Genomic DNA, 18,730 nt, shown 5'->3' on the forward strand with positions numbered 1-18,730 from the left:
TTTTAGGGGGGGGAAGGTGCGCCTTATACTCCGAAAAATACGGTATTTATTTATTTATTTATTTATTTATTTATTTATTTATTTATTTATTTATTTATTTATTTATTTATTATCCCGCCTTTATTTGTCTATGGAGATTGTCAGTCATCCAGGTCACGGTTATCCCAAAGGTGCTTTTTTTCAAGAGATAAAGCCTCTTGGATGAGAAGCGAAACGTGTTCAAAGACAAACCAGAAAGTCCAGCTGCCTCTTGAAAAAGCACCTTTGGGACCCGCCTTTATCGTTTTGAAGAAGTAACTCAAGGCAGCAACCCTACCTAATGCAGTTTCTTATTCCTCTTTTCTCTAGAACGGTGAAACTGAGGTTAGTTGGGTTAGGAGAGAATGACTGGCCCGAGGGCAAAGCCTTCCAATTTTTTATCTTTCGATCATACTTGTTGACGGGGGAAGAGGAAAACAAAGTTTTGGATGCTCATTTCAAACCCATCAGGTAAGACAAGTACAGCTCTCGCTGGCTGGGGAATTCTGGGAGTTGAAGTCCACAAGACTTAAAGTCGCCAAGGTTGAGAAACACTGTACTAGATGAACTGGTAGCTTCGAAGATCAGCTGGGAGCGAATCGGTTCACTCCCACTAGCGTGTGGGCCCACGCGCCCGCTCCTGCGCTTTACCTACCTTTATCTTTCCCAGCTGGGTTGTTTAGGTTTAGGTTTAATTTATTTGTATGCCGCCCTTTTCCCTAAAGGGACTCAGGACGGCTCACAACTCAAAGAGGGAGGGGAAATACAAACAGAGTTACAAAAACATAAAAACCATACATAGTTAAAAGCACAACAATCATACCATTCGAAGTGGGGCAGCAAGTCTTTAGCCCCAGGCCTGTCGGAACAGCCAGGTTTTAAGGGCTGTGCGGAAGGCCTGGAGGGTGGTGAGGGTACGAATCTCCACGGGGAGTTCGTTCCAGAGTGGATTGCTGCACCTCAGCTGTCTTCCTTCCCAAGAAACAATCTGGAAGGTAAATATTCTCTAAACTGTGCATGCGCGCTCAGCAAACCGGTTGTTAAACCGGTAGGATCCCACCAACCCTGGTAAACATTGCAGTTGTGAAGTTAGTAGAGCATGTTGTTTAAGTGAATCATGGTTGTTAAGCCCATTGACGTTATCTGAGGGTTGTAAAAAAGGTGATCACATGAAGCCCAGGACTCTGCAATCATCATAAATAATCAGCTATTTAGGATATAAATTTATGATTACGGTAGTATGTGTGGAAAAAAAAACACGCTAAATCACTTGTTTCTGTGCCATTATAACTTCAAACAGTCACTAAACAAATCATTGCCTAGTAATATGATAGTAAGATTACTTCCATTAGGACAACAGAGAAATTTGTGGCATCTTTAAAAAAAAGTAGTAGAGCATGTACATTTATGGGCTAAAATCCAACAGTATTTTTGCGTGCTATATTTAAAAGCACAAAAGTATATTTATTCAGAAAGACTCATGATATTCCACAAAGCATTTTCCCACAGAAGTAAGTCCCCAGCGTTACAATCTCTACCTTTCATTCCGATTGCTCTCCTTTAGCATCAGACAGAAACACATATATTGTTAGGAAACCGTCACAATCCTTCTGAAGTGAGTAGGTTTTTTCACAACACTCATACATACTCATAGTTGTGTTGATTCCTACTGAAATGACTGGGAATGTAAAATGTAACCCTAGCCACACAGCACTGTGACCCACCAGCGGCCAGCAGAGCTGGCAGAAGATTCAGACAGTAAGGAGATTTGGGAGGAAGATGGGCCAGTCCTGGAGTCTGGGGAAGGCTCTGATGAGGGCTCTGTGTCAGAGGCAGAGCGGGGGCTAGAGCCGTATGCCAGTTATTAGCTGCCTTCGGAGTCGGAGATCAATGGGGCAGAAGAACAGCTGGAGCCTGTTCCCAGTGTGTGCATGTGCAGAGATGCCAGGAGAAAGGAACGGCTAAGGAACAAGGACCAACTGAGGAGTAAAGCCACAGGTGGATGATGAATGGCCCCTCCCATAGGGAATAAAAGAGGAGCGAAAGGGGAAGGGAGTTTGCAGGAGTCAATTAGGTCATTTCATTAGGTGAAGATCTGTTCCCGACTTCTTGCCAAGTATTGTCTGCTACAGCATGGCGTTTGGAAGATATCGGCCTGGCAACTCTCCAAGCCTGATAAAGGTCTGTAGTTGTGAAATCTCATGAAAGACTGTTTGCCAGGACTTTGCTGGAGAGGAATGCCCTTTAACCGAAATAAAAGAGCTTTTATCAGGACGAGGAGTCTGCTTCGTGCTCTTGGGAAGCCTAGGTCAGAAGAGGAAGCTTCAGCACAATCCCTCTGAAGCTAGGCGGTTTTTTTTCACACCACTCATTCAGTAAGCTGCGCTGATTTCTATCAAAATGCCTGGAATGTAAAATGTAACTCTAGCCACACAGATCTGTTTAGGTACACATTTTAATAATCTGGAGTGAGCCATGGAGGAGGAATGCTTGCTTCTGTCCCATGTCTCGGGAAACAAAAATCATGTAAAATAATAAATAATCCAAATCTTAGTTTGAGGGGTGCACACTTATCGTAGAGGTGAAATAGATAGATAGATAGATAGATAGATAGATAGATAGATAGATAGATAGATAGATAGATAGATAGATAGATAGATGATAGATAGACAGACAGACAGACAGACAGACAGACAGACAGACAGACAGGCAGCTGGGGAAGGGATAAACTTTTTAAAGGGAGTTGAAATAACCCTGAGCGCAATCTTCTATTATGCCTAAAAACAGTTGAAAATCAACTCTGCTATAGAAAAAGGAAACAAATGGGACGGCACAGTTTTTTTTCTTGGAGCGAAATCTTTCATATCATGTGTCGCCCAGCTCTTGTCAGTGACCTTTGACCTTCTGCATGCTAAATATGTTCAGTTACTGCAATCCAGACCAATTCTTTCACAGCCGTTGGTGGAAGGACGATACCGCCAGCCAGCTACCGAATGGATATTTGGTACACGTTGGAAAACTGTACTCAACAGGGTGTCAAATAAAATTTACAGCTGGGGAAAAGCAGCGTTTCTGAAACAAGATTCCCCCCCTCCCTACTTTTCAGGCAATAGATTCATGCATTAAGTCAGGCATTGTCTTAAAAGAAGCTTTTCTCCTGTGTATCACAGAAAGAAAGATAAGTCTCTCCTAAAGTGGTTTTTTTAAATAATGATATCATTAAGTAAAGAATTGAGCACTGCCTTTCCAGTATAGTACATGTTACCTCTCTCTCAAAGATATTTTTATAATTATGTAATTAAATAATTAAGCATTGCCTCTTCAATACGGCACATGTCATCTTTAATTAAAGATAGTGTTCTTGAATGCAGCCTAAAGAGATTTTGTGAAGTTTTGAGTGGAAATATTAAAAAAAATCCTATTCTTAACCTTGCTATGTACAGGATAACAGCAATAGCACTTAGACTTATATACCGCTTTACAGCAGCAATAACCAACTGTTTGGTCTGCGGATCACCAGTAATCCATTGGTGATCCGTGAAAAAATGTTGGTGGTCCACAGAAAAATTATTTGCATTTTTTATATTGCACTAAATCAGGGGTCCTCAAACTACGTGCAATGAATGGTTTTGTTTCTGCAGAGAGTCTCCCCCTTCGGGGTCTTTTTGTGTGGGTCGTAGGGGGGGCAGAAATTCTGACTTGGGGTCTCCTTCAGCCCCCTGCTGCAGAGCTTTGGGCGAAGGCTGGAGGGAAGTGCCGCTGGTGGCAAAGAGCCGGAGGGCCTCGTTCCAGTGGGACTGCATCATGGCCTGGAACTGGCTGACCATCTCAGCTGACTGAGCCTCCAGGTGCTAGTCCCTGGCCTTGCACTCTTACAGGCCTTTCCTCTGCTTGGAAAGCCTTTGCTTGTAGTCCTCAGTGAGGTGCTTCTACTGAGCCTCCTTCTTGGTCAGATCCAATTTGAACTGAGCTGTTTTGCCAACTTTTTCTCATGGCGGCTGCTTAGCTCCAGAGATGTAAGTGGGGAGCCTTGAGGTCCCTTGCAGGCTAGATTAATGGCTTCAGCTGACCATATCTGGCTCCCAGGCTGTAGTTTGAGGATCCCTGTTCTACTTGAACATGATGGGTTATATGCACAGGATCATATTATAAAAACAATATCCAACCCCTCCTCCCCCTCCAAATTCTCCTCCCCCTCCCTTCCCTCTCCTTCTCCCTCTTCACCCACACAAGCAATTTCTACTCTTTCCTACAATCAGCACCTGTGTCGGTGGTGCTAAACCTGAGTTCCTTTACCTCCTTTTAGAAATCCACACCCACCCAGACACATACATATATATCCAGACACACTCTCTCTCTCTCTCTCTCTCTCTCTCTCTCTTGCTGAAATGCTGTTGGCATACCATTGTCTCCCAACAAATATCAGTTTAAAATTAAGGCAACCAGAAGAAAACACTGTAAGAATACCTTCCATTGCTGGTATGAAATGCAAGGCTAACAATAAATAGAAGTATACTTTCTGTGGAAAAATAATGCTAATATTAACTGAATATATATTGTAGAATGAAAATGAGGCCTTTAGTTATATTAGATGAAATAATTGAGACGGTAAATATTATTTGAAGATGCAGATGTTAAAACACCTGTAACCAAACGACATGCTGTATGTGATGATGGGTTTTTTTTGTCTTTTTTGTCTCCCCCCCCTTTTTTTTAAACCCTAGGTTATTGTGGTGTCTATTAAATATACAACAGAGAGATGTGTATATGGGGGGAAACGTAGTAGGGATGCACCTGCGATCAAATGACATATTGTATGTGATGATGGGGTTTTTTTCCTTGTTTTTTTCTCTCTCCTTTTCCCTCTGTTTTTTTTTCTATTGTTATGTGATGTTATCCATGTAATAAAAAATAAAATTATTATAATAAAAAAAAAGAATACCTTCCATTGCTCTTTTGAAGAAGACTTTGCAGCTTCCACAGGTGAGGACGCCATAGTGGCACCCAGAAGCTTCATCACCACAGATAAGGCAGATCTTCTGGGGCAAAGGTTCAAACCCATATTGAGGGCTCTGACCAGCTTCGGCATCAGACCTAAACCAAAATAGACAAAAATAAGAAACCGAAAGTTAAGAGGGAAGCAAATCTTAGTCTACAGAGGATAATCAAACCCTGAGGGGTTTAGAAAAAAACAGAGCAGGCGCTTGATAAATAAGGGAGATTTTCCAAAGAGTTATGAACACAAGTCAACCCTCTTAGGTTGCAGGACAAATACAACAGCTCTTGGAGGGAGCTATTAAACTGTCTCTTGTAAGTGCTCATCTGCTTCCATCTACGATACATAAGGGGTTGAAGATCTGGTTATTGTTCTGACTCAGGCTTCCCAAGAGCATGAAACAAACTCCTTGTCCCGACAAAAAACCCTTTTATTAATTTATAGTGAATTCTGCTCATTCACATCCAACAAAGTCTTTCAAGGGAGGATTTACAGTCACAGACCTTATCTGGCTTGGAGAGCTGCCAGGCCGATATCTGCAGAACTTGGGTAGGAGTCTCGGAGAGTCATGAACCTATTAAGTGAACTAACTGTCTCCTGCAAACCCCACTCCCCTTTCGCTCCTCTTTTATTTCCTCTGGGAGGGGCCATTAATCGTCCACCTGTGGTCTTACTCCCAAGTCGACCCCTATTCTTTAGCTGTTTCGTCTGGCAACTCTGTGCATGCGCACACCGGGAACAGGCTCCAGCTGTTTGTCTGCCTCACTGATGTCTGACTCTGAAGGCAGCTGATAACTGGCATACGGCCCTGGCCCCCTCTCTGCCTCTGACACAGAGCCCTCATCAGAGCCTTCCCCAGACTCCAGGACTGGCCCATGTTCCTTCCCAACTTCCTCACTGTCTGAATCTGCTGCCAGCTCCGTTGGCCACTGGCAGACCACAACAGTTATAGGCAAATTAAAGATGCCCCCAAAAGATGTACATTTCAAATAAATAAATAAATGTCAGAATAAATACTTCTAGCATTAGAACCGTCTTGGCTTAAACATCCAAGAATTCAGTTCAGAATTTCCCCTCTTACATGTCTGCATATTCCTTTTAAAAAAAGAATAAAGACATCAAGTTTTATTAAGAAGGGAATCTTACAACAAAATACAGAAGCACATCCTCATATCATGAAAGGAAGTCTCTAGCTCAGGGTTTCCAGAGAGGAAGCCAAGAGCAAAATTGCTCAGTTGAGCAACAGCAACAGGATATTCCATCCCTATAGATTTACTCAGTCTTCTCTTCCACTTCTTGGGCTCTGTAGAAAGTTAGTACCCACCCCTCTCCTAGAAGAATGAAATAATCTAGGAAATATTAAAAAGGCAAAATATTATGTTTCCCTGGAAGAGAAAAGGAGAAACGTGTTTTAAAGACAAAGCAGCTCCCTGCCCATCTCCTTCAGCCCCAGGGTGAAGGGATTAAGACATGGCCCTCAGGACATGAGAGGATTAGCCCTCTACCCATCTCGCCACAGGGCACCTGGGAAGATTGCATCACCCAGCAAGGCTCAACCAAGCCTGGGACTTAGGACAGCCTACAGAATTGCCCCTGCATGGCCCCATGGGAGTCTGACAACCAATCAGAATACAAGCTCAAATTCAAAAGCCCAGGGAGGGAATAAAACTAGGGCAGTCTCAGCATCTCTTCCCTTTCCCCCCACCTCAAACCATGTGGTCCTGTCCACCATTAAAAACCATCTTTCCAAGCAGCCTCCATGTTTCCAGTGTCTTTCTCCCCACTTGGACCCAGAAGGACATTTCTTCCAACAGCTCGTTGTCAATTAACAGGCCTGGAAAAGAAGCTGTGGTTTCAGAAGCCTTCCCCAGACCATCTCTTTACAAACTAGATTAAAAAACAATGGAGTAAATCAACCTCAACATCCAACTTTAATATGCCAATATTTTTTAGACCTCATTCAAGTATTCTACCCACTAGCATCGTTCTGTTGGAAGGAATGTCCTTCTGGGTTCAGTTCCAAGTGGGGGAAAAGACACTGGAAACATGTTGACTGTTTGGAAAGATGGTTAAATGGTAGACAGGATCACATGGCTTGAGCCGAGGTGGTGCAGTGGTTAGGGTGCAGTACTGCAGGCCACTTCAGCTGACTGCTAGTTCTGCAGCTCAGCGGTTCAAATCTCACCGGCTCAGGGTTGACTCAGCCTTCCATCCTTCCGAGGTGGGTAAAATGAGGACCCAGATTGTGGGGGTGAATTGCTGACTCTGTAAACCGCTTAGAGAGGGCTGAAAGCCCTATGAAGCGGTATATAAGTCTAACTGCTATTGCTCTAACTGCTATTGAGCTTGAACATAAAAGGGCGATCACATGCTTCAAGATGCTTCAAGGTGAAGAAGAAAAGGGGTGAGATGCTGTAAATCCCTGGTTTTGTGGGCTTTGAATTTAAGCGTGTATTCTGATTAATTGTCAGACTCCCATGGGGCCATGTAGGGACAACTCTGCAGGCTGTGTTTTGAGTCCAAGTTTGGTTGAGCATTGCTTCTTCCCAGGTGCCATGTGGTGAAATGGTGGGAGGTTAATCCTACCTTTGTTATGTAGAATAGACTGTCTCAGGCTTTTCATGGCCCCTTAACAAAGATGAAGGGCGGCTGTGCTTCTGCCTCTCTTGAGTTTCTACTTCTCTTTTTAGGGGAAATATTCTGCTTTTTTAAAAATATTTCCTAAAATATTTCATTTTTCTAGGAGCGGGGGTGGGTTTTAACTTCCAAAAATTCAAAGCAATATTCCTTTTTTTTTTTTAAGGTGGAAATGTGCAAAATACACTTTAAATTCCAGCTGCTGGAGGAAGAAAACTAATGAGAGTGAAGTGGAGCTCAGCTTACGGAAAATTATGGCTGGCTAATCTGCAGCAGCTCCTGGAGTGTTATTTATTTCCAAGCATTCTGAACAGCTGAATCTCCTCTTAAGCCCTGGGAGATAAATCACTTCTTCCCATTGCTGGCACCCATAGTAGAAGAAGAGAGAATTATTGGATGAGACCAAAGTCCCATTGGGGGGAGGGGGGAGAGACTGAAAGGAAGCCAGGAGACTTTAGCAACAGGAAATCAAATTGGATCATTCGGAAGCTAAACAAAACTATTTAAGGGAAGCTAAACAGGGCCTGTCCTGGCTAGTTCTTGGTTGGGAGACACCAGATAATTCAAAAGATTGAAGGCAAGCTCAAAAAGCATCTCAGAAGAAATGCAAACCACTTCCACATTATTGCCATTAAAATTGAATGGACATATTCATAAAAGTCTCAAGGGAGATTTTAATTGTATCGATTATAGTCATTTCCAGTTTAACTTTGCACCCAGCAAAGTTACTCCCAATTGTGGGAAGTTAGCACCCACCCCACTCCTAGGAAAATGAGATATTTTAGGAAATATTAAAAGGGTAGAATATTTCCCCTAAAAGGGAAGCAGAAATTCAGCCCTCCACCTTTGTCAATGGGCCATTAAGGTCTATTCTACATAACAAAGATCTACCACCTTCAGGGAGAGCCATAATAGGAATCCCAAAGCCCTTTCGTTACATCATCTCCCAGCAAGAGTCAACCAGACTTGGGACTTGGGACTTGGGACTTGGGACAGCCTACAGAGTTGCCCCTGCATGGCCTTATGAGAGTCTGACAACCAGTCAGAATACAAGCTCAAATTAAAAAGCCCAAAGAAGATATAAAACTCAGATACTCTCAGCATCTCTGCCCTTTTTTGCCCAAGACCTCAAACCATGTGATCCATGGTCCACTATTAAAACCATCTTTCCAAGCAGCCACCATGTTTCCAGTGTCTTTTTCCCTACTTGGAATTGAACTGAGATGGACATTTTCCCCAACACAATCAATCCTGATTTCCAGATCAGGATAAGCGCACAGCCCATTCAGTTCAGCCGGCATAAAAATGCCACTTGGTGTTTCTTTATTGGTCATAAAAACAGTGGACTAGCAAAAGTAGGAAAGGCAGGGGGGAGCAGAGAAAGAAAGAAATGAACAACAGACAAGAACCTACAGGCCACCCATCCCTTTATCTATCTATTGACCAAGACTGAAAGGCATAAATATTTCCTGAACCATTGGTGGGTAATTTAACATGGATAGTTCCAGAGGAAGCAGCTGCAGGTTTTCCACTTTAACCCTTTCTTATACATAATGGCAGCAGAATCAGGATGGAAATCATGACACCGGGTGATTCCCTCCTCCAAATTACATCATGAAATAAGATATTGGATGCGTGGGAATGATGTATATAAAGAAAATAAATAAAGAAAACCACCATCCCTGCTTACTGCGGAATGAGCTTACTGGGAGAAAAGTGGTTTAGAAGGATTAAAATATATGCAGGCAGGTGCAGCCATTCATTTAGCAATCCTTCAAAGTTACAACAGTACTATTAAAAAAACAGTTATTTACAATCAATTCTCATACCAGAATCCCATGGGTTGGGGTTTTGCTCTCTTTTTTTGTCTTTTAATGACCCTGTAATCCCTTGCCTGGGGTGGCGTTGGAACAACTGAATGCAGTGTTTTACTGGCCGGATGCCCTTCCTGTCGCCAACTCAGAGTTCACAGCTGATACTTACTTCACTGCGCCCAGAGAGAGAAATACCTGTCACTACCTGGGATCGAACTCACAGCCTCCTGATTGTGAGATGATCAGAAATCCCTATGGCCTACGGTCATAATTTGGGTGCTTGACAACCAGCTTGTGTTTAGGATGGTTGCAGAATCCTGAGGTCACGTGATCACCACTTGTGACTTACCCAGCCTTCTAAGAAGCAAAATCAATTGGGGGGGGGGGGAAGCTGGATTCACTCAACAACCAGGTGATTTGCTTAACAACTGTACGATTTGCTTAACAATTCTTTTGTATGGCAAAACTGGTCATAAAATCAGGTATGGCTCATTTAACCATTGCCTTGCTTGACTTATAATTCCCTTGTGCCCAGGGCCAATCCTACCCATTAAGATGATGAGCCACGGTGGCGCAGTGGCTAGAGTGCAGTACTGCAGGCTCCTTCTGATGACTGCCTGCTACCTGCAATTTGGTAGTTCAAATCTCACTAGGCTCAAGGTTGACTCAGCCTTCCATCCTTTCGAGGAGGGGTAAAATGAGGACCCAGATTTTGGGGGGCAATAGACCGACTCTGTAAATTGCTTAGAGAGGGCTGTAAAGCATTGTGAAGTAGGTACATAAGTCTAAGGGCTGTTGTTTTATTATATTCTGGTCTTTTAACAAATAGGTGTTTCCTCGAAACTACATTAAATTTTTAATTTTAAATTCTTTGAGAGGAAGATTTTTAGGTTGCCATTTAGGAGTTATCCGAGGAGATTTACCCATGATGGCTGGGCCGTTGATGATATTTTCTTAGCCAAAGTATGAACTATTAACCCCCATCAACCATTAAACCCTACCTTGATGGCTTTTATGTGCAACAAAACCTGCCACTTGGTTTCACATCTCTTCAAATGTTTCCATCAACACATCCAGTAGCTGGACTGAGTTTCACCTCTGCATTGATGTCACACCAGGTAAATCTAGTATCTACGTCACTTACTTACAAAGCAGAAATTTCAGTTTCCCATCACAAGGGCTAGTTCTGTGCATCTACCAAGTTTTAACTAGGAGAAAGGCCTACTTAAAAATCTGGTGCATAGTCTTTAACAGAGGTTACAGTTACATATCTATATCATCTATATCTATATCTATATCTATATCTATATCTATATCTATATCTATATCTATATCTATATCTATATCTATATCTATATCTATATCTATATGTATCTCTATCTCTCTCTCTCTCTCTCTCTCTCTCTCTCTATCTCTATCATCTATATCTATATCTATATCTATATCTATATCTATATCTATATCTATATCTATATCTATATCTATATCTATATCTATATCTATATCTATATCTATATCTATATCTCTATATCTATATCTATATCTATATCTATATCTATATCTATATCTATATCTATATCTATATCTATATCTATATCTATATCTATATCTATATCTATATCTATCTATATCTATATCTATATCTATATCTATATATATCTATCATCCATCTATCTATCTATCTATCTATCTATCTATCTATCTATCTATCTATCTATCTATCTATCTATCTATCTATCTATCTATCTATCTATCTATCTATCTAAGTCAAATACCACTCAGTCATCACAAAATCTCCAGAACCATAAAGCCTACAAATTTGAAATTTGGCACATATGTCCTCTTCGCTTCTAGGTGCTCTCTAAGAAAGGATTTTTCAAAATGACCATCCGATCTTTCTTAATTCTTATATAGTAATTAACACGCTCTGATGCTAAGGAGTTCTACTCCCCCTCCCCACCTGAAGAGAACTCTGTTCCAACTGCCAGTAGCCTTATATTAATACATTCTGATGCTAAGGAGTTAGACATTCTACTCCCCCACCCCATCTGAAAAGAACTCTGTTCTGACTGCCAGTTGCCTCACATTCCGTTACCTCAGTTCAAACTGGCAGATATTCCACTCCTTCACTCAGGAGCGGTCTGGGGCTCCTTACAGTACTAAACATCACTATGTCACCAAAATGTATATGCCTTCCACCTTTGGAACTGCTTCTGGACTCAAGGTGGCAGGAGCGATATTCCCTTATGTGTTTCAATTGCCGACCACCACTGAGCCAACAGATTGAACCAGAGTGAACCAGATTTCTCCTGCCTTTCCTGATCACATAGTTTCGGCGTGAAGCAAGGGTATCCAGCTAGTATGTATATTGTAAAGCATGATTACCATAAATAGTGAAAGTGTCATACAAATGCTGCAAACTACAGGCGGTCCTCGACTTGTGACCACAATTGAGCCTCAAATTGTTGTTGCTAAGTGAAAAATGTGTTAAGTGAATTTTGCCCCATTTTACGACTTTTCTTGCCACAGTTGTTAAGTGAATCAATGCAGCTGTTCAGTTAGGAACATGGTTGTTAAGTGAATGTGGTTTTCCCACTGACTTTGCTGGTCAGAAAGTCGCAAAAGTGGAATCACATGATCCCAGGACACTGCAACCATCATAAATGTGAGTCATCTCAATTTTAATTCTGTGACCACAGGGATGCGGCAACATTGTAAGTGTGAAAAAATGGTCCTAAGTCACTTTTTTTCAGTTCCGCTGTAACTTTGAATGGTCATTAAGTGAACTATTGAAAGTTGAGGACTACCAATATGGCTTAGGAGAAACAGCTTATATTTAACTCATAAGACACAGTTATCTGTATGCCAGCTGTTCATATTTTTTTCAGCATCATTTGTATTGCAGAAGCTTGACTCATAATAAGCAAACACAAATGTTGACATTTACAATAACGTCAGTGAATATAATGAGATTCATTAATGGCAAATTGTACGGATAAATAGAATAGCAGAGTTGGAAGGGACCTTGGCGGTCTTCTAGTCCAACCCTCTGCTTAGGCAGGAAACCCTATACTACTTCAGACAAATGGTTATCCAAACTCTTCTTTAAAACCTCCAGTGTTGGAGCATTTACAACTTCTGGAGGCAAGCTGTTTTACTGATTAATTATTCTAACTGTCAGGAAATTCCTCCTTAGTTCTAGGTTGCTTCCCTCCTTGATTAGTTTCCATCCATTGCTTTTTCTCCTGCCCTCAGGTGCTTTGGAGAATAGTTTGACTCCCTCTTCTTTGTAGCAGCCCCTGAGATATTGGAACACCACTATCATGTCTCCCCTAGTCCTTCTTTTCATTAAACTAGACATAATGGACAATGGGAAAAGGGTTTGCACATTTACCCTTTAGTATATATCAGAATTGCCTATTTTCCAGGGTGACATAGAAAATATGGTTTTATGCTACCTAGTCCATTTTATTCTCACAACAATCTTGTTAGTTATATTTTAATTTCAGGTCACACAGCAAAGGACTATGTGAAGCATAGGAAAAGTCCATTTTGATTTAATTTATCCCAATGCTAATCCAAAAGTGGATATCAATTCAATATTTTAAAATCTGCAGTTGAACCAAACTTTCCATAAGTATCAACAAGCAAGACCAAAAGTTTTGTTTTGTTTGTTAAAAGGAGGAAATCAGACAACCAACATCTGTAACTGACATTCCCATGCTGAAAATGCAAATGGTTTTGCAGAATAATGAGCTGTCGTGATCATGAATTATCGCCATTAACCAAAGCGCATTTAATCATTAACGACCGCAACCTACTTTTGTCCATTGAAAAACAAGTCCCACAATGGAGCCACACAGCCTTAAGCAACTAAAGTGAACAACCAGACAATCATTATTATTCATGAGAGTCCTATCCTAGACTTCTTAACATAGAATAACAGAGTTGGAAGGGACCTTGGAGGTCATCTAGTCCAACCCTCTGCTCAAGCAGGAGACCCCATACCATTCCAGCCAAGTGGCTGTCCAGTCTCTTCTTGAAAGCCTCCAGTGATGAAGCACCTACAATTTCTGAAGGCAAGGCATTCAACTGGTTAATTGTTCTCACTGTTAGGAAGTTTCTCCTTAGTTCTAGATTTTTTTCTCTCCTTGATTAATTTCCCATCCATTGGTTCTTCCCTTGCTCTTTGGTGCTTTGGAAAATAGGTTGACACCCCCCACCTCTTCATCTTTATGGCAGCCTTTTCTTCAACCTGAAGCTCTCCAGATAAGCTGGGATGAAATGTTTGAGAATTCTGAGAAATGGAAAAAGGCCATTTGGAATACATTTCAGTGGAAAAACCAAAGGCCTTGTTATGATCCATACTTTAATAAGGGTTCATAGCTGTCCACTCATCCTGCTCCACTGGACAGCTTTAATATTTCACCAACCTTCTCCAACCTGGTATCTTTCAAGGGGTGCCAGATGACAATTTCTCTAACTTCCCAGAATGAGGAAAATGGGATTTGTAGTCCAACATTAATGGAAAGTCATGTAAGGAACATTAATTGGGAGACATTCTAGTAAAATCACAGCAGGAGAATGCAACACAGTCCCAGCAGGTGGCAGTATTGAGCAGATCCTGCCTGATTTTCTAGGGAAGTAAAGTAGTGGTTAAGGGGTTGAGCTAGAAACCAGGTGATTGTGAGTTCTAATCCCGCCTTGGGCACGAAAGCCATTTGAGAGATTTGGGGCCAGTCACTCTCTTTCAGCCCACCCCACCTCACAGGGCTGTTGTCACTGGGGCAAATAGGAAGGAGCATTAGGTATAGCAATAGTTAGACTTATATACCGCTTCATAGGGCTTTCAGCCCTCTCTAAGCGGTTTACAGAGACAGCATATTGCCCCCAACAACAATCCGGGTCCTCATTTTACCCACCTCGGAAGGATGGAAGGCTGAGTCAACCTTGAGCCTGGTGGGATTTGAACAGCCGAACTGCTGAACTGCAGTCAGCTGAAGTAGCCTGCAATGCTGCATTTAACCACTGCGCCACCAAGGTATGTTTGCCACCTTGAGTTACTTATAAACTAATGAAGGTGGGATGCAACTCTAATGAATAAAATAAATAAATGGACTAAGCAGAGTTAGATCTCGTAAGGATGGGACACCACTAGGAAAACACGAAGGCTGGAACTGGAAAGTTGATAAACCTCTAAAAGAAGGCAGTGTAATTTTTGCCAAGGACACCCTGTGGAAATGCCCATCAAAAAGTCAAGCTGACCAAGATGAAAAGCTAGCCACCAGGTTTGTTTTTTTTAAAAAAGAGCTATTTTTGAACTATTCTGAAATCGGAGTGTTGCAATGTGTGTGAGCACAGACACGGAGCAATGAAAAAGCTGGATTCTTCCCCTGGCTTTGTTTACAGATTTGCCAAATTTTTTTTTAAAAAAAAAACCTGTCTCTTCACACATCGCAAAGCATTCTACACGATTTACCCATCTATTATTTCTTACTAAGGATAATGATGTACCCTTAAGTCATTCTCAATTCTTGGCGGCTACCCTGATAGATCCATATTCTTTCTAGCTGTAGGGAAAACTGACTCACAGTAGCCGCTAGACTTCAAAAGCGTCAAGGGGGGCAGGAGGGGTAAACGAATCCAGACCCCAGATTAACTGGCTTTCAGAAGCTGTGAATGCTCCAACACTGGAAGCTTTCAAGAAGAGATTGAACAAAATGGTATAGGCTCCCCTGCTTGAGCTAGAAGACCTCCAAATCCCATCCTTCCTGAAGCTAGAAGACCTCCAAATCCCATCCTTCCTGGACTAGAAGACCTCCAAATCCCATCCTTATGAGATCTAACTGTGCTTAGTTCATTTATTTATTTTATTCATTAGAGTCGCATCCCACCTTCATGACTTTATAAGTAACTCAAGTTTCCTTCTTATTCTGTCAATTATAGATTTTGAGGAGACAAATCACTATCTTTCCCACTTACTGATAAAAGATCGAATTAAAAGAAATTCCCACTGAGCTTTTTAATGCGCCTCCTGGGCCAGAAAGGACAGGATGTTCTTTGTTTACGGTGGTTCTCCATAACTTGAGAGGTGCCAGTCATACTGACAGGGCATCTTCGGGGGGGGGGGGCGAGGGCAGGGGGAAGCAGGGTTGTATCCAGTGGTGTATTAACCATTAAGCAGACTAAGCACCTGCTTAGGGCACCAGGCCCAAAGGAAAACCACAAAGGTGAGAAAGAGGGGGGGGGAAAAAACACCAATGAAGATTTGTACAGCATGTACAAAGGAGGGGGGGGCACCAAGATTTGTCAGTGCTTCGGGCACCAATGAGCCTCAAAATCTATAATTAACAGAATACAAAGGACACTTGGAGGTCTTTTAGTCCAACCCTCTGCTCAAGCAGGAGACCCGTACCATTTTAGACAAATGACTGTCCAATCTCTTCTTAAAAAGCCTCCCGTGTTAAAAGCTCCCACAACTTCTGAAAGCCAGTTAATCTGGATTCATTCACTCCTTCTGCCCCCTTGTCGCTTTTGAAGCGGCTACCGTGAGTCGGTTTTCCCTACAGCTGGAAAGAATACGGATCTGCCAGGGTAGTCCCCAAGAATCGAAAACTGACTTAAGGGCACATTGTGATCATTCATCGGAAATAATAGATGGGTAAATTGTGTGTGTAGAATTCTTTGCCACTGGTTGTATCGTGTGATAATCGAGGGATGCTCCTTTGAGCCAGGGTGGGTCGAAGAAGTCCCACTTACCTTTTCTTAAAACAGATTTTTTATTTATTTTTCCCTTTCAAATTCATTCATAGATATACATTCTTACAATTGCTATTTAGCATTTGTCTGTTCGTCATTAGACTCTATACTCATTTTTACACACATACATAATACAGTTTGGGTCCCTTTTTTGCCACCCCCTGGCTCCATCTTATTTTGTAACAACATTACTCCTTCCTTCTTCTCAACCTCCTTTCTCTACCTTCTTCTTTCTTCCTCTCCTTCCTCCTTTCTTCTTTCCCTCTCTTTCCCCTCTTTCTTACCCTCTCTCCTACTCTTACTTTCACTCCCTTACTTCCTCTGCTTTACCCTTTCTCCTTTTCCCTCCTCATCCCCCCTCCTTTCCCTTGTTGCCCTTACTTATTTGCTTTCTTTGATGGATTCTCTAGGGCAGTGTTTCTCAACCTTAGCAACTTGAAGATGTCCGGACTTCAACTCCCAGAATTCCCCAGCCAGCGTTTGCATTCGCTGGCTGGGGAATTCTGGGAGTTGAAGTCCGGACATCTTCAAGTTGCTAACGTTGAGAAACACTGCTCTAGGGGGCATTTCAGCGACCCCAACTTTATCTTTTCACGCAAATAATTTCCCCTGTTTACATTTTATTTCTACTCTGAGTTCCACTGATGTCATTTTTTTCCCCGCTTGTGTATTTACGTTTTAATGAGGTTAGCCCCACTTACCTGATATAGCCCAGGTAAGGAGAATAAAATTGCTGCTGGCCCTGGAAGCCGAGAGGCTGGTAGAGGCCTTGAGGCGGGGCGCCCGAGGTGGAGGGCAACGAGAGAGTCTCCCTTGGCGCCAGGGCGCTGGCGGCGGAGGCTTTGTAAGGCGCTAGTCCGTAGGAGCCCGAGAGGGCGCCGGAACCCATCTCCGCCTTGTAGAGGACGCAATCCAGGCTGGACGACGGGGCGGCTGCGGCTGCGGCGGCTTCCAGGCTGCTCATGCTATTGTTCTTGGGCAGCGAAGGGGCGGCGATCGACGGAGCGTAGTCCGGGCAGGGCAGCGGGGCAGCCTGCAAAGTCCCGGGCCCCAAATTCGGCCCGCCGTCGCTGCCGTTATTGGCCACGGCCGCCGCGAGGCTCTCCTCTTTGATCTTGAAGCTGGGCTGAAAGTCCCCGACGGAGCCCAAGAGATAAAGCGGAGGAGGCGGCGGCGGCGGGGGAAGCGGCGACGGCGGCGGGTGCCCTTCTTTGGGCGGGTAGACGAAACCGGGGAAGTCCTGGAGGTTGCAGGAGGCGGGCGAGGCGGCGGCGTTTGGGTGCCCGCAGAAAGGGCTCCACTCCTGGCACTCGTCCACGTCCAGCAGCTGCCGCGTCCGGGCGACCAAGTAAGCCGGGTTGAGAGGCAGGATGGGCACGTTGAGAAACTCAGGGCAGGCGGAGGGGGCGGCCAGGGGGGAGCGCCCCGCCAGGAGCTTGCAAGAAGGGGAAGAGGCGGGAGGCTCTACGGCGCGGCCAGCCCCGGGAACCAGCTTTCCTTCTTCTTCTTCCCCCTCCTGCTGCTGTCCTCCTTTAGGCAGCGCCGTCGAGACTGCGGGGGCCGGGGCCCTGCCCCTCGGGCTCTTAAAAGGAGCTCCCTCCGCATCTTTAACCGCCTTCCAAAGGGAAGGAGAGGCGGTGGCCCGTGGAGAAAGAGGCGGAGGCGGCAGCAGGGAAGCGGCGTCCGGGGGCGCGCCCTCTTCTTTGCCGTCGAGGGAGCGCCGGGCGGGGAGCCCTGAGGCCAATTCGGGGATCTCCGAGCCGAAGAAAGATGACCACGCCGCCGAAGGGCTGTCCGAGTTGCCAGAAGCTGAGGTCAGGAAGGTATCCAGGACCCGGTCCAGGGCGTCTTTGCCCGACGGCAAGCCGGGACTTTCCTGGACCAAGGAGGAGCCAGAGAGCTGGTCTCGTTCCTTCAGACGGGCGTTTTCTTCCTCGTCCTGGTCTTCCTCCTCCTCTTCCTCGTCCTCCTCCTCTTCGCTGCTCCGGGCGTACAGAAGGCCGTCGAGGGTCAGGTCGATGGCCTCGACCCGCTCCCTTCCAGCGAAAGGATCCCGATCCGACGGGTGAGGCGGTACCAGCAGGACTGATCCATCCTGGGTGGAAGAGGTGGAGGCAGCCGAGGGATCCCCGGTCACTTCCTTGGCTTTCATCTTCCCTGGCACAGCCCGAAAAGTTTCGCGATCCGCGCACCTGGGTAGACCTAAAGCTGGACGGGACGGGCGCGGCGCAGCCTCTGCACCGTGGACATCCAAACTCTTCGGCTCGTCACATCCTCGGAACCAACCGGGGGTGTGTGTTTACTCCTGGGTGCTGGGTGCAAAGGAGGGGAGGGTTCCTCCGGCTGGGCAGGCAGGCAGCCTCGTTACTCGGCTCCTCCACTCGCGTTTCGCGTGGAAGAAAAGCGGCTGGATCCGGGAAGGCTTCAAGCGTGCTTGGCTGGCCACCGCCGCTCCATGCCGGGCTGACTGCTTGTCCGTCCCCAGAATCCGCCCGTCCCGGGGGTC

At 44.3% G+C, this 18,730-nt stretch overlaps 1 protein-coding gene across 1 annotated transcript in view; it reads right to left on the bottom strand.

The window, feature by feature from the left end:
- The window catches only part of PGR (progesterone receptor), a 100,346-nt gene extending 81,936 nt beyond the window's left edge, over positions 1–18,410 (bottom strand). Inside the window, exons 1-2 of the mRNA XM_087721124.1 lie at positions 16,926–18,410; positions 4,961–5,112 (exon numbers count right to left, since the gene is read on the bottom strand). Coding sequence (XP_087577250.1) covers positions 4,961–5,112; positions 16,926–18,376 — 1,603 coding nt within the window. The 5' untranslated portion in view covers positions 18,377–18,410. The remainder of the gene's footprint in view (positions 1–4,960; positions 5,113–16,925) is intronic.
- Positions 18,411–18,730: the final 320 nt, after the last annotated feature.

This window comes from Thamnophis sirtalis, unplaced genomic scaffold (genome assembly GCF_051295495.1).
Source record: "Thamnophis sirtalis isolate CommonGarterSnake01/CBP01778 unplaced genomic scaffold, rThaSir2_p1.2 scaffold_8, whole genome shotgun sequence".
In the NCBI taxonomy this organism is placed as follows: domain Eukaryota; kingdom Metazoa; phylum Chordata; class Lepidosauria; order Squamata; family Natricidae; genus Thamnophis; species Thamnophis sirtalis.